The following is a 16,929-nucleotide window of genomic DNA, read 5'->3' on the forward strand; positions in this document are numbered from 1 at the left end:
ACACTACCCCCACAAGGTGAACCCCTAGCAATCCCTTGTTTTTGAAGGTAGTATTGGTTATCAAAAATAAAGAAGTTAGATGAAAGAACTATATCCAGTAACTCTGTTACAATGACAATATCATTTTTTGATGCATTTAAATCCCTCAACATTAACTCAACCCATTCCACAGCTTCCTGATGGGGGATGGAGGTATAAAGGTCAACCACATCGATGGTGAGGAAATTAAAGAGTCATCAAATTCAATCTCATTAATGGACCTTAAAAAGGACCACGAATCCTTACAAATCTCTGGTATCAACTTAAGGTATTTTGAGATAATGTTGTCAATTAAGCGGGCACATGGGTGGGTGATAGAACATCTACCATCCACAAGGGCTCGCATAGGTGGATATAACAAGTCCTTATGGATCTTAGGGATTCCGAACAAAACTGGGACCTTTGGGGAAGTGATGTCGATAAAGTTGTAGGTGTCGACATCAATTTTACCAGCCAAAAAAACTTTCTAAGTTTGTAAAAGCAATATTTAAAAAGTGTTCCTATTTTTGGTCATTTGCCTCCCCCCCCAATTATTTACTGCTCTGTGACCTTTCCTCACCCAGTATCATGCCATGTGGATTCCATGGAATGTGTTCTGTGTAACAGACTCACTGGTAATGAACAGAGAAAAAAATGATTTTCTCAGCAAATTATCCATATAGTCAATTCCCTTGGTGCATAGCATACCTCTCAACTGTCCATAATGTCCAGATTTTTGCCTCATATTTTTGGTCTGCGTCTAATCCTCATAAAAATTATGGTTTTCTGGTAAATCACTGAGGACTGAACCAACTAAATAATGTCATACTTTTGAGTTGTAGGCTTCATATCCTTCAGAAAATGCATGCTAACACAAAATCATGTTATTCTAGCAACTTTCTAAGCTTAGAAAAGGAATATTTAAAATCTGTCCCCATTTTTGTAAAGATGTCCCCCAGAATCTTTGAATTTAGTGTTGCAAGACATGTTCCACATATAGGGCACAGGGGTTAGTATAGGGCTGTAGGCCTATAAGTAGGCTGTAACTTAAGTGTCCCGGTTTAGGTCATGTAACAAAATGGTCTCCTTGGGTTGAGGCTGTGCATGCGGGTTACTTGAGTGGAGCTTGACTTGCGGATATGCAGCAGTCCCATCAAGGTGGGTTCTGAGATCACCTTGTTTGCCAGACAGAGGTCACCTCTGAGGAGTTTATATGAAACTGATTAGAGGGATAGGGCTTTTAGCCTATCTGTGTATTTTAGATTTTTGAGGCCCTGGATTCTCTTGGTGAGGAACCTCTGTGGTCTCTCCAGCTGCTGCATGTGCATTGCAAGGTGCATGCTGAACAGGGTGTTGTACTCAATAATGGGCCTTATAAGGGAAGAATACAGGGATGTTATGACCTCCTTGTCCTTGGATGAGATACCCTTACTTATAAGGTGGGCCATGTAGAAAACTTTCCATACAATGGAAGCAACATGGTGGTCAAAAGTCAGGTTGCTGTCAGTCTGGGTGCCCAAATCCCTGACAATTGATTGTGTGCTTACATTGTTATTAATGTAATTATTTGTGGGGATGTCACTCTCCACAAAGGGGATGATGATGCATTTTTTGGTGTTCAGCCTGAGGCCATGTTTCTGCCACCAGTCATTTGTTTGGGTGAGACCCTCTTGGAGGATGTCCATGGCACTAGGGGAACTGATGACAGCACCCAGCAAACTACATAAAACAAGAAGGCTTGGGGGTTCGTTCAGATGCTTTAATACATACAATCACATCAAGTTGGATAGCAGCATCATTAAATACAAGTGAACTAGTTAACAGACAGGGCTTACTTGCATTCATGCTTACTTCTCAACAGCTAACTACAAAATGGCAGTCAGGCTCACACGTGCTCAGTATTTATACACTAGTGCAATCCCTTGGATAGCTTCTTAAAGGTATATACACATATATTGATCTTCAGTTCATATTTTTGTTGTTCTTAACACTGCCCATTCAGGGCTTAGCCTCCCTCTCTCTGTTGGCACGAAAGCTCTGAAGGGCTTGGCACCCAAACCTGTCTGCTCAACTCTAGTTAACTGAAGGTTTGGGAGTGTGGAAGGGTACCCTGAACCTTTGGAAGCTGGCTGGCTATTATATCATTTGCAGGTTATAACCTGCATAGCTAACACAACTGCAGCAGGGATTAAAAAAAAATAAATAAACTTGTAGAATGTGTTGACAGTCAAAGGCAAAAATTCTTATGCAAATTGTGATAATTGTAGATTTAAAATAATATGCACTTGTATGATATGTTACAGCTACTTTAAAGCAAACAAAGAATGTGTGTGTGCATGTGTGTATGTACGTGTTTCTGTATATACATATGTAAGTATACTTATACATGTGTGCATTTATATATGTGTATACACACACAGGCATATGCAGTTCAGTTTGTTGACTACCTCAGCTGCAGTATCATATTACCAACATTTTGTTAACTGACAATACATTTTTTCAGCAAGACCTTTTGCTGACACAGGTAAGTGAATCTGTGTTAGGGATGGGAGTGTGTGAGCAAATGTTTGTTGTTGGGGCTGGAGTAAGGGAAAGCTAAGAGGATAGATTTTAGGTGTTTTTGTGCAAGTGTTTGCAGGTTAGAGTTAGCATTATGTAAGAGGATAACTTTAGTGTTAGTGCATGTGTCTGTGTCTTGTCTTGTGTAATGGTAATCATGAAGAAAGAGTCTTCCATGCGTAACATGCAGGTTATAGTTAGCATGCATTAGTAAGGTATTGCAGGGGTCGAAAGTCTCCCTTCACCACCTTACTACCTTACTAATGCATGTAACCCTACCCCCTGCCCCTTACTTTAGAAAAGCTCTTTCTATAATGCTATCACAATCCAGACAAAATACATCTGATGGTATTGTTAGGGATCTGATGATTGTTTTGCCTGTTTTATTTTATTTTTGTATTAGACTAATCTTGAAAGGAGGCATTTTTTTGATTGATTTAATATGGGATTTAGGTGTTTTTGTCAATGTTCAGAGTTTGTGATTTTAACGTTGTGGTTCAGTATTTTTTCATTATTATGATGTTAATATTTTTAATATGCAAGACTGGCTAATCATTTATAGTGTTAGTTACTAGCAGAATTTCTGAGACAGGGTCATAAGCCAGTGTTAGGCAGTATGCAAAAAACACAATAGTACTTTAAGCCTACCAAACCTTTTTTGGAGGTGTTCTGTGGATGAGCTCTGTAAAGTCAGTGTGTGGTCTTTTTATACTTGTGCCCACTTAAGTACTATAAGTGAGATACTATTCGTATGTTTGTGTCCTTAATTGGGTAGTACTGAAGAATACTTTTCTACAAGAAATTTTGTTCAGATTACTGTTTGAGATTTTGTCACGTACAGTGGATATAAAAAGTGTAGACACCCCTGTTAAAATGCCAAGTTTTTGTGATATAAAAAAATGAGACCACAATAAATCATTTCAAAAAGTTTCCCACCCTTAATGTGCTCTATAACCTGTACAGCTCAATTGAAAATCAAACAAATCTGTTAGGGGAAAAAAATATAAAAAGTAAAAAACATACAATAAGCTGGTTGCATAAGTGTGCACACCCTTAAACTAAAACTTTGTTGAAGCACCTTTAGATTTAATTACAACATTCAGTCTTCTTGGGTAGGAGTTTGTCAGCATGGCACATCTTGACTTGGCAATATTTGCCCACTTTTCCTTGCAAAAGCGCTCCAAATCTGTCAGATTGCCAGGGCATCTCTTGTGCACATCCCTCTTCAGGTCACCACACAGATTTTCCATTGGATTGAGGTCTGGGCTCTGGCTGGGCCATTCCAAAACTTTATTTTCTTTTGGTGAAGCCATTCTTTTGTTGATTTGGACGTATGCCTGGGGCCATTGTTGTGTTGAAAGGTGAAATTCCTCTTCATCTTCAGCTTTCTAGCAGACACCTGAAGGTTCTGGGCCAAAAGTGTCTGGTATTTGGAACTGTTAATAATTCCCTTCACTTTGACTTAAGCCCCAGTTCCAGCTGTAGAAAAGCAACCCCAAAGCATGATACTGCCACCATCATGCTTCACTGTGGGGATGGTGTTCTTTTGGAGATGCAAAGTGTTGTTTTTGTGCCAAATGTACCTTTTGGAATTGTGGCCAAAAAGTTCAACCTTGGTCTCATCAGACCATAACATATTTTCCTCGCATGCTTTTGGGAGACTTCATTTATTGTTTTGCAAATTTTAGCCACACCTGGATGTTTTTCTGTGTAAGAAAAGGCTTTTGTCTTGCAACCCTACCCCATAGTCCAGACATATGGAGAATATGGGAGGTTGTTGTCACATGTAGTACACAACCAGTACTTGCCAAAATTCCCGCATCTCCTTCAGTGTTGCTGTAGGTCTCTTGGCAGCCTCCCTCACCAGTTTTCATCTTTTCTTTTCATAAATTTTACATCCACTTATTTGCAACATCACTGTTGTCCCATATTTTCTCCACTTTTTGATGACGGTCTTCACTGTGTTCCATGGTATAGCCAATGCTGTGGAATGTTTTTGTTCCCTTCTCCTGACTGATGCCTTTCAACAATGAGATCCCGTTGAAGCTTTGTAAGCTCTCTGCAAACCATGGCTTTTGCCATGCAGCTAGAGGAGTTGATAGTGCTTGCTTCAGTAATGTGTTTACAAGAGATTACAAGAGATGTTTGCAATAATAGGCAGTTGTTCTGTGCATATCTTTACAACCACCACAGCTTTTATATTTTTCAATCCCAACCTTCCACTGATTTCTACTCCCATCTTTCAGAGCTACTCATGTGATCTGTGGTGATATTCTGCATGAGTCTGTCAAGAGAATCCTTCCTATGGATGAAGTTTGCAGGATTAGCAGAGAGATATGGATTGCTATCACACTATGAGGGAAGCAAAAAAGCTGAAGTCATAATATTTTCTGGCTTGGATAAGGGAATTGAGTTTAACATAACCACTTTGCTTTGCATAACTTGCTGACAAATGGGGGATACTCAGGACAGTGAAGGGTGGTCCCCAGTGACTCCCCATCTATTTAGTGAAGTCACTTCAGCCAACACCTCACCATATCAGGCAGCAAGTGGCAGCGTCTACTGATTATTAATGTGAAGTCATAATCTTTACAGTGCCCCCAGGCATACCCCAGCCATATAGCCATTTTCCCACGAGAGACATAAGAGAACAGGTAAATCCCCTTCATTCCTCCCTTTCTCCAGCAGCTAAGCTGCTAATTGGGTCATTGCTACTACTTGACCACTCTATGCTACAAAGCCAAGAATAGATCTGCATTGTATTGCATGTTATTGTGCAGAGCATCCCTTTTGGAGCATCTTCTTGTTTGATAATTTGCCTTGTCTTGAACTTGTTACTTAAGAACTTCTCTCGAGTGACCCCCTTGTTATGAATCTACTTCAGGATTGCCATCAAAGCAGGACAGAACAGATTTGCAAGTATTCTACATCAAGATATGCTGTTGATGGAAGATACCTTATTTTGCACCCCGCTTTATTTCCCATTAGATGCAGTTCCTCTTAGTTAAAATCAGGAAATTTAATCAAGAATGCTTATGTCACGTTTATTTTTTTTTTTTGTTCTGCTGCCTGCCAACCATCAAACTCTTTCTTGGTCATCTGTCTCATTTGTTCTTTGCACCAGGGTGAGAGCTGACCAAGAGGTGCCAACATGCTCTCACTCTCTTCTACAAGTGACCTAATCTCTCACAACAGTCCTGTACCCCTTTGAATCCAGACCTCTTGGAGTTCAGCCATGCAAACATGCACCCTGGGAATTTGCTGTCCCCCCACCCAAAGAGAGATGAACTTGCAAAGCCATGTCATTCCTCTCATAGGTTGGTACTAGGCTATCAGCCCTAGGGCCTATACAAGCCTAGCCATAACAATTCCCTGGCTATTTCTTCCCACACTATTTACTTCCCCTGGACCCCTGTCTAGCAGGGCGACTGATGTGATCCCTGGGATGAATTTCCTTTCTCCCATCCAATATAGTTTCATAGGTTGGTAATAGGCTATGCCAGCTCCAACAGGTGGAGGTTTGGGTTTGAATGATAGTGTTCCACTGAAGCCAGTGCTAAAATCTAGAAGGTCAAAATAAAATAAAAAATAATAATATTTTAACAAGAGAAGACTACATAAACACATGCAGGGCTTTGGATCAATATGACAGTATTTTTTGAGCTGCTTCTAGCATAGATATCATTAAAGACAAGCATTTGTTGAGATGTATGTATTAAAGCATATGTATGTACTAGGTGGACAACATGCATTTATTAGGCAGAATATATGTATTCATTAAGTTGTTGAGTGTGTACTGCTTATACTTTTATATATATTTTTTATATATACTTTTATGCTTATATCTATGCACATAAGTAGTTACTAAATGGGGAACATGAGCATATGTATTTATTCATTGACTTTTTATGTGTTTTATTTATATTTATCCACCTGTTCTTGTCTTTACATTTTGTGCATGTGGTTTTTAAACAGAGTTTTTCTGACTTCAGCAATTAACTAAGGGCAAAATGTAACCATAGTAATTAATTGATTGCTGAGTGCTGAATTAAATTTGAATGGTAGGATTGGTTGCTCTAGTAATGAATTAAAGTATTTAAGTGCTGTTGCTGTTTGAATGAACTGTCTGATGAAGCAATGGTTACCATTGCGAAAGCGCTCACCATTTTGTATTAAAAAAGGATATTTTACTTTGCTGTGGTTCAGCTTCTTTATTCCAGCTGCCTTCCTACTGGGCACCTGTTTTTCAACATTTTCACTTTCTGGGCTGGTTTGGATTTGTTGGGTACCTAATCATGTTATATGAAAATTTCCAGGTTCAGCTGGGGGAAAAACACATGATTCATGTTGGCTAGAGTACTGTTTATCTTAGGTGCAAGAGAGGTAGGCACTGGCCATCTTGGGGTGTGACTTCTTCAAGCATGTATGCTGTGATCTGTACTTGAAGCAGAACAATAGGTAAAGAGTGTACCACTGATGAAGATTTACTTTGTGTCCATCAAAGGTGTCCCTCAAAGACCTTTTGATAAGGAGAACACTTGCATGAAAGGGCTACCTGGTTAGAGACAGTTGCTGAATTATGGAAATATTGCAGTGTTAGAAGAAAACATTGACAGCATAGTGAATTTCTTCACTGCATAGTGTAAATGATTCCAGCCAAATGTGAGAGGTCAGATACCAGGCCGATATGCTATATCATGGAAAAACTGTTGATGAGTAGGATGGACAATGGGCCCTGTATAATTGCAAGTCTTTCTTATTATAGTTGATCAAGCACTGAGAACTGGTTTGTGATGCTTTACTGAGAAGAAAAGTTTATTATGCTGGGTGACATTTGGCTAGGCATAATGCTGTTTATCAGTGTAAAATGCTGTCTGTGTAAACTGTGTGTGGATAGGAGAAACACCGCATTAATGCCAAGTTACTTATTCCAGAATGAGCTCTGCAGTCCATCCACTCATTCTTCCACAACCCATTGTTCCCATTTTTGAACATGGTGTCAGAGTGTCACTTCAACAGTGGCAATCTATAGCCAATGTTCACACTGACGGGTGGCTAGTCCTGCTGAGGTAGTTCTTCCATACTCACACCTGTGGCCAATTTAGTATGTCCAGTCCACCTGTTGTATGTCTTTGTGATGTGGGAGGACTCTAGAGCACGTGGAGAACCCATGTAAATACAGTGAGGACATGGCACAGAAGGCATTCCAGATGAAAATTGAACTGGAGAACCTCTTGCAGTGAGGTGACAGCTCTACCTACTGTGCCACTTTGCTGGCCACAGAGCTTTCCAGTGGCTGATGCTAAATCCTTAGTAGGCACTGCACTTGTTTCCATAGTTCATTTTGTGTATAGCAACTTGATGCATGGAAAAGTGTACGGGCTAGTTACAGTACTAAGATGTATGCTATTTTCTTCAGACTTGGTGCTACCCTATTCTGTACAATTTATTCTGGTGCTGCAGTGTGTTGCTGTGAACAGCAGCACGTTTTGCTCCCTATGAAGTTATCATAGAACAGCAGTATTTCCCATCATCTACAAATCGTAGACCCGAGTATTGGCATTACAAGGGGAAAGGGTAATGGAGTGCTGCTACTGAAGTACTGTAAACTGTTTTAATCTGCAACATTTTGGATTGAGTTTTTCTGTATAAAATGCACAGTGAGCAGCTTTCAGTTGTATCGTGCATCTAATAAATATGTCTGAAAATTGAAAAATTAGAATGTATTAATCTGCAATATTTTGGATTGAGATTTTCTGTATAAAATTTACAGTGAGCAGCTTTCAGTTGTATCGTGCATCTAATAAATATGTCCTGAAAATTAAAGAATTAGAATGTATATTTCCTTCATGCATTTATGTGAATAAAATCTGATTTTACTTTTCTTTTAATGGCAGAACTCTAATTTTCAAAACAAAACTCTGAAGCGAACAAGAAAGTTTGTTGTGGATGGAGTGGAAGTAAGTGTGACAACCTCCAAGGTAATAAGTGATGACGAAAAGAAAGATGAAGAGATGCGGTTTCTTAGGCAAGTAGAAACTAAAGGATTTCTTGTAAATTGAAGTAGGGCTTTTATTTTTTGTGCATGATTTTTTTTTTTTAATTATTCAGGGGACTTCTTAAAGCTTAGTGATAAGCTCTGCAGGACTGACGCAAAGCACTAATATTAAATTGTCTGCTTTATTCCTGTAGCATTTTTACTTTCACCTTTGTTTCTGTGGCCATAGTAATTTACACTTCTGAATTCTCATTAGAAGCAATGTTTAGTATCTGTTGTGCCAGTGTTGCCTGTTGCCAAGGTGTCTTGTTTCACGCAAACAGCAGCCTGTCAACTTAGGAACACCAGCTAGATGTGTACCATTGTTTTGTTAGATGACATGGCCATCACCCAAAAGAGGTCCTTCAGCTGTAGCAGGATCTTCACTGAGTGCCTTACCTCTGCTTTGTAGGATAGACCAAAAGGATGAACAGTTCAAAATCTGACCACTTCAACGAACACCTGAATGCAGAAAAGTGCTAATAAGTCATGTTTGTAAAAACAACCTATTAGTGCTTGTAACTACCTCCCCCACCAAAGGAATGAGCGCAGTCACTGATTGCTTAAACTTTCCTTATCCCATTAATTTTCCAGTGACCCACATAAAGGATTGTTTCTAAACTTGTCTAGTTACAATACTGTCTGGCCAGTCGCGTCTTTGTGCTGTTGAAAAAAACTATTTGTAAATGCCTTCTCAGATTGTATGCCCCTTATACTCATAGGTAAACTTGCATTCAAGCTGAAAAAACTGTAAAAATTAGATGTATGGTGCAGAGAGAAAAGATCCTCATTGCAGCTTTAGCATCTGGTTTCAACTAGCAGCCACAGGTGCTAAAACCAGGGAAGGATGGGTTGGTAATGACGGTTGACATCAAGCTTTATCTGTACTTGGGAAGGATGGTGGCTTGGCCATTGTTTTAATGCCATGTGAGTGTCCAGAAGCCTAGTAAAGCAAGAAAGCAGCAAAGCAAAGGCTTCAGACTTTTAAAGAGGAGATCTCACTCTAGCTCATGTGCTAGGCACTCAATTTTAATCATATATTGCAAGCTTTGTTTCAGCAATGTATTCACTGGCTACCACCACAATGTAGGTAAATATTGATGGGTATAAATTCTTAGAGAACTACAGGTGGGACTACCAGTGGTTGCATTTCTGAGTCCACAATGTGTCCAAGAAGATCAGAACATTTCAGAGGCAGATTTCCAAAGACATGGGGCAATGTCAGAGTGCTGATATTTGTCAGGATGGAGAGGAGCGAGTCTCATGGATAATGTATGGAAATAGACAGTCAGTCTTGAGAAGGACCAAAAATAAACATAACAAAAAAAGAAAACAAATGAATGTGGAAGAAATTTCCTAGTTTTGAGATCAATTTCATTTATGCGCCAGTCCAGTTTCTAAATGCTGATTTGTCCTTGATTTTTTTGTGGATCATTAATTCATTGAATTGATTCAGATTCACTGTCATCTAATGTTGTTCTAAACTGTAGTGTGTTAAATGCTGTTATAAAGGGGGGTGGTGTAGCCCCCCTTTGTGTTTTACTGCATCATGGGAGGGTTAATGGTTTGAATTTGTCATTTTCTCTCTGTTTCTTCATATCATCTGCCATTGCATTTTCTCTGCTGGAAATTGAAAGGGAAGGTATATGCACCTTCTCTGCTAGTTACCTTTCCTGAGGGTCTTTCATTTGGGGTGGTTCTCAGGAGCTGCAATTTTTTTTGTGCATGTGTCTATAGTCCCACTTTTGAAAAGAAATCCATGTATGCCTTTTCTCTGATTTTGAATTTTATGATCTAGACAAACATTAGACTATGATGGTCAGCTTTCACCCAGACATGTTTGAGTTCCATTTTTTCAGAAATTGTCTGTGTAGCTTCCCTAACTTTGTGCTAAGGGTGGATTCAGTGACAATATAAGCACTTCAGGGTGAAACTGAGCAATGTAGGCTTTTGTACTTCCCTTTTGGATGTTCAGCATATCTCCTAGCTAGTTGTATATCATCTAAGGTAGTGTCCAAAGTACGTGTAGCAGGCTGAGAATCACATATTTATCTCTGCGGAAGCAGATTACTTTTGGGTTGCAAATCAAATGGTCAGATTCATGTTCCTTTTTCGTAATTCTTGTGTGTTTGCATGTGTATACAGACTTAGAATCACTGGCTGCATAACAGTTGCCCTCAGTGTAAGTTAGCTATGGACCTGAGTTTAAGATTAGCAGAATGAAGTGCCAAAAAGTGTAGAGGTTCTGACATTGATGTTTTTTTTAAACACCTGTACTGAATTATCACTTGTGACATAAGCAAATTTACATTTATGTAAAAGTAATCAAACTGTATTAACAAGTTTGCATGTACAAACATTATGCTTCACATATATTGCTATATATCATATAACCTAAGCAACGTTACATAAATTATTCAATTCTTGCCTTTTTTTAAATAAGAAACATCTTTATTAAACCATCACTTTTGACATAATCAATCATACATTTATGTAAATGAAAACAAAACACACAGGTACAATCCTAGTTACTAGCATTTTACATCATACACCATACTGACACACTCCCATTTGCAAACATTTTACATCCTTTACAATCTACCCAATCATTTTCATTCAAAGATTACATAGCTCATTTAAGTTCTGCCTTATTTTAAATCTCATTCCTCCCCTGTATGTATTGTTCCCACAGTTCCCATTGTTTTCTTATGTAGTTTACTCCTACCCTTTTTTGTAAAGATCTCAGTTCCAGTTGTTTTATCTCTGTTACTATATTCGCTACTTCTAATATAGTTGGTTTAGATTTTGATTTCCATTTTCTAGTAATTGCTTTTGTGGTAGCCACCATAATTAGACACAAGGCCTTACCATGTCTAGGCAATTCCGATTCTGTGTCATAGCTCAGAAAATCATCTCCTTCATCACACCAATCTGCCCACCCAGCATCTCTGTCGGTGCATCCTGCAGAGAATCCTTAAAGTCCACCAACCCACCTTACTCCCAGAAAATATGTTCCCAAGTACATCTTTCTTCCCTGTCACACCTTCAATATTTGACAAATTCTCTGGAGTCTGCTTGGTGTATAAAATATCTATGTAAACATTTCCAAGTAAAAATCCTAAATCTTCTAGATTTTGTTGCACATTATATCCTCCCATTGTTTTTTTTTTGTGAATTGTTTATCCAATCTCTCTTCCTAATCTTTTCTAAACTCATTTGATTGATTCTTAGAGTTATCATGCAATATTTTAAATGCTGTACTAATTATTTCTTTTTTAATGGTAGCTTCTGTTCTAGATTCTATTATTAACTCTACCAGTGCTGGTCTTTCATTTAGCCCCCCCCCCAAATTTGTTTCTTTTTGTCTATACTCAGTTATCAATCCTTGATAGGGAAAGCAATCTCTAACCCTCAGCCCAAATAAATTCTTGGCCTCTTTCCATTCTATTACCTTTCCCTCTGTAGTTATTTGCTCCCAATACCTTGATTTCTTTGCCAGTTTTCTCCAATAAATTTCAACCTACTCTTGCTTATCGTCTATATCCCTTATTGCAGTCATCCCTATTGGCAAAATCTCCTTTCTCCATTCCCGTGTTGGCTTAGTTCTTAGAATACATTCTGATACTTTATGGATATAATATTCTATATGATTATTGTTATTCTCTTGCAGGCCTGCATCCAATATCCCAGTCTCTCCTTGTTTCTTGAGCTTTCCCCGTGTTTCAACATCATCCCTTTCCAGTTTGAATTATAGTTTTCTACTTGTATAAGGTATAGGCTTTGAAATGCCCCTTCAATTGGGTAATTCCAATCCACCCTGTTCCACTGGAAGAGTCAACTTATCCCACTTGACTGTTGCCATCTTCCCTTCCTAGATAATGTCTGCCAGATCTTTATTAACTGCTATCCACAACTTCTCCTCTGATTGATAAAAATATGCCTGACGTGTGTATAAGACTAAAGGGACTAAACATCTTGACTGCTCATATCTTACTATCCATATCCATACAACAAAGCTTCAATTTCCTCAGCTTTTGTATTATCTTTTTAGTCTGTTCCCACATACCCTTAGCTGCCACACCAGAATCATTCTTAATCCATATTCCTAAATTCTTCATTTTATCATGTCCCCATAAATGGATATTTCTGAACCAGTTCATGTGTGGGTACATAATTTATCACTATTGCCTTTGTTTTAGCTTCATTCATTTTGTATCCAAAAAAGATTTGAAACTGTCTCACAATGTTCCACAACAATGTAATATCTCTTTTTGGCTTTGTCAGGTATAAAATAATATCCTCTGCAAATAGAGCCAGCTTTTCTTGGCCACCATACTAATTATATCCTTAAATTTCTGAGTCCTTATTTTCTTTGCCAGTGGTTCTAAATATAATGAAAATAACAAAGAGGAACGAGGACTCCCCTGCTTGGTTCATCTGCCTAAGCAGAAATTATCAGAGAGGACCCCACCCACTTTAATGTTCGCCTCTGATCCCTCATATGTCCTCCTAATCAATTGTATAATTTTTTTCTGGAAATGCAAATGCTTCCATTGCCCTGCTCATTCCTAGCTTACTCTTGTCAAATGCTTTCTCTGCATCAAGACCCTCCAACAACAATGGTATTTTCTTTCATTCTTTCTTCTGGATCATTAATGTTCTGTTAATGTTGTCAGATGTTTGCCTCCCCTCCACAAAACCACATTTATTCATATCTATCAGTTTTGGCATTACTTTTGTCATTTTTTTAGCCATTATAGACATGAACACTTTATAATCATGGTTTAGTAGAGAAATGGGCTTGTATGAAGCTGGGTCTGATGGATCTTTACCCTCTTTAGGTATTACAGCTACCACTGCTTTCTTCCAGGATGTTTGTGCTTCTTCTCCTCTTAAAATACTGTTAAAACCTTCCAGATCATTATTAGTTTTTCCCCTCCTACCTTCCAAACTTCCACAGGAATACCATCTATTCCTGGGGACTTTCCTTTAGATAGGTTGTACATCACAATTTTTGTCTCATCTCCTCCTATCCTAACCATTTGTAATTGAGCCTCATCTAACTCTAACCTTGGCATATTTAATTGTTCCATAAACATTTCCATTTCTATCTTTTCTTGATTTCTATATTTCTTTGCTTTATACAGACTTATTGTGCCCTACTGTTATTATCAAAAAACAGTTGCTTTTAAATAATTCATATCACTTCTCAACCATAGCTCCCTTTCTTTTATTTACACCGTTTTTAAACTCCACCTTAATTTTATCCTACTCCCTAGCTGTATTTTCAGAAGGAATTTCTATCTTTTCTAATAGCTCCTGAGTAATCTGCACTACCCATTCCTTAAATTCTTCTCTTTTCAACAGATAGGTGGGAAAGTGCCAGTGTCTCATTTTTATTTCATTACCCTGTGTTTTTATTTTAGTCATTACTGGCGCATGATCTGAAATAGTTATAGCAAGACCTTCAATCAAATGCACATGTTCCTGTGAAATGTAAATTCTGTCTAGCCTAGCCCAGTTTTGATATCTTGGGCAATAATATGTAAATTCACTCTGAACTCCTATTACTGAATTCACATCTGCCATGCCAAATATTTTTATAAGTGTTTTTCAAAAATCTACCCTCCTTTGTTATACTTTCCCTTCTGGGCCCTCCAGATACATCTTCCCCGTTGCAAATCACGTTCCAGTCCCCACCTATAAGTAATATTAGTTGCTGAAAACTGATGATTTCTCCCAGAAGTTTCTTAAGTTCCGTTATAGCAGTTTTAGGTGGAATATAAATACATGCCAGTGTAATCCGCCTCCCTTGCCAGTAGCACTTAGCACTACAAATCCACCATTTTCTTTTTTTATCCTTTTCTATCACTATTGGAGCTCCTCTTGCCATTAATGTAAGTACTCATCTTTTCCTTTGTTCCAGGTATACTGCTGAATAACCATCTTGAAAAACTTTCTTTATCAGATTCACATGTTCAGTTCTTTAAGTGCGTCTCCTGTAACATAATTATTTGCATTCTACATTTTTAATATAAACTCTTATATACTCTTTTTGTATTTATCTGTGAGATCGTTGACATTTAAAGACATTACAGAAAGCATTATTGCATTAAAAAGTTATTATTCCCATCTCCTTTGATGCTAACTGTCTAGTTCAAGCTATTGTATTTCATGCATACATTGTTTGACAGGCTGAACTTTTATACAATTGTTTCTTTTCATACGCACTTGAGCCTATGTCACATCTTACAAAACTCATTTTATTGAAATCCCACAAACAGGAAAAAAAACCCACACCCCAATAACCCCCTAAAACCTGTTAACTTAATACTAACACAAACACTAAACTATGTGCATCTTCAAATACTGAAGTTTTACCCTCCTAATAGGAATAGAAGTTCCAAACTGACAGCCACACTCATAAACATGAGTTAACCTAAAAGAAAGGTTAAACATTCTAAGATGCATGGTGCAGCCTTTGCTTCTACTAAGTGTTTATTGTTTTTTTCTTTTTTATAGCTCTCCCAGCTGGGGAAACCCCTTGAATGCTTTTAGAGAACATTATTTCCTAGCCAATTTCATTTTGCAGTTTTTTTTTTTTTCAGCCAGTCACTCTCCACCAGACTGTACTCAGTTTCTCTTTATCAGATTGCCACCATGGAGACACAATAATCAGACAGCCAGTTTCTGTTTATCAGATTGTTTCCAATGGAAACATGAAGATCAGCTGTAGAACTGCTACTGAGCATACATATATTTGCCAGAAAAAAGACTCATAATATTTAATGTTCTTCTTTCAGCTTTTCCCAGTTAGGGGTTGTCACAGCGGTCCGCTAATGATTGGCAGTAGATTTTTACAGTGCCGAGGTGCCAGCCTGATGCCAAACCAAAGCGAAGGCACGCCTATACACGCATGTCTTTCGAACGCCACTCGACCATGAGGAGGGCATGCAGACTCCACACAGTAGGCGCTCCAGTGGAGAATCAAACAGGAGAACCTCTTGCTGTAAGGCAACAATGCTACCGCTGCAGCACCGTGGCTTCAGTTTAATATTCTTTTTATTTACTTGCTGACTCTTAAAACTTGTTACTAAATCAAAGGTCCTTAATCCAGTCATTTCCCCATGCAAGAATGTGAAAAAGCACATTAATTTTTATTTTGTCTTGCTGTTTTAACCAGGCTTTTTTTTTTATTGCATTGCTTACATTTCTTAAAGCTGAACTAGAAGAAAGAGAGAAGAGAGAGAAAAAAAAAGAAAAAAAACAGCAACATAGGCATACTTGTCCCTATTACACTTTAAATTAACTGAGAAAACTTTACTTTACAGTATGCAAAGAAAGCAATACACCACAAAGTAGTGCTTCTAGTGTAGTAAGAAAAAAAATATTTACTTACAGTTAACTTTCTTCCTCCTCTTCTGTTCTCGAAATAATTTTTTGAACATTAATGAGATGAAGTAGGGCGTATGCTTTAGAGTCCCCCACAAGTACAACAATTTCTAAAAAAGTCCAATGTTTCCAGATTTTCGTGTTCTGTCATATTTCACACATATAATTATTGCATTGTAATCTCACATTGTTACTGGTTTTATTGCTGTTCATTTCCATCTCCCCAAAATGGTCTCTGCTTCATTTCCAACGTACTCTTGATTCTTCTAGTCAACTCTCGTGCTCCCTTCCTTCACTCCAGCATTTTCCATTGAAACATTGGAAAAAGTTTCACAGGTACGGTCTGTCTGTGGTCTTTATTACCAGATGAACAAGAAGCAGAATCTCTTTCTGTTTCACAGCTCACTTTTTGTTGGACAAACTTTTGTATTTTCTCCTTAGCATGTACTTCATCAAAAATGATTTTGTACTTCCAGAGAAGAATGCTTTGAAGACAGCTCAGCTGCATACAGCCGTTTAAATCTCACACCTGTGTCTCAACATTCCCTGATTAGTGGAATAAATTTGCTTCTGTTCTGCCTGGTGTACTGAGTAATCATTCTCCACAAACACTCTGCTGTCCCACTTTTAGTACTTTGTCCTTCTGCCACAGTTTTGTCAAGATCAACTCCCTTCTGCTGGTAGGATTGCATCTTTACTATTAAAAGTCTAGTTTGCTTTCTTATAGTCAGGTTTGGAGCATACACACAATGTGCCATTTCAACTAACAACTCCTGCTGTGGAATACCACTCCAATTGCTTATTTGTACTTCCAGTTTCTTATCTGTTCCTTCAGCTTCTCTGGTATAGCTGGAAAGCTCAGGTTTTCCCCACATACTCTGTCATCTAATTCTATTATTTATTGAAACCTCTCTTCCTGAGCA

At 38.2% G+C, this 16,929-nt stretch overlaps 1 protein-coding gene across 1 annotated transcript in view; it reads left to right on the plus strand.

Moving 5' to 3' along the window:
- Positions 1-16,929, plus strand: part of STK10 (serine/threonine kinase 10) — a 2,623,461-nt gene that overhangs the window by 1,865,977 nt on the left and 740,555 nt on the right. Inside the window, exon 10 of the mRNA XM_044069104.1 lies at positions 8,475-8,605. Within this exon, the coding sequence (XP_043925039.1) occupies positions 8,475-8,605 (131 nt within the window). The remainder of the gene's footprint in view (positions 1-8,474; positions 8,606-16,929) is intronic.

This window comes from Protopterus annectens, chromosome 4.part0, assembly GCF_019279795.1.
Source record: "Protopterus annectens isolate FY-2018-M chromosome 4.part0, PAN1.0, whole genome shotgun sequence".
NCBI lineage: Eukaryota > Metazoa > Chordata > Ceratodontiformes > Protopteridae > Protopterus > Protopterus annectens.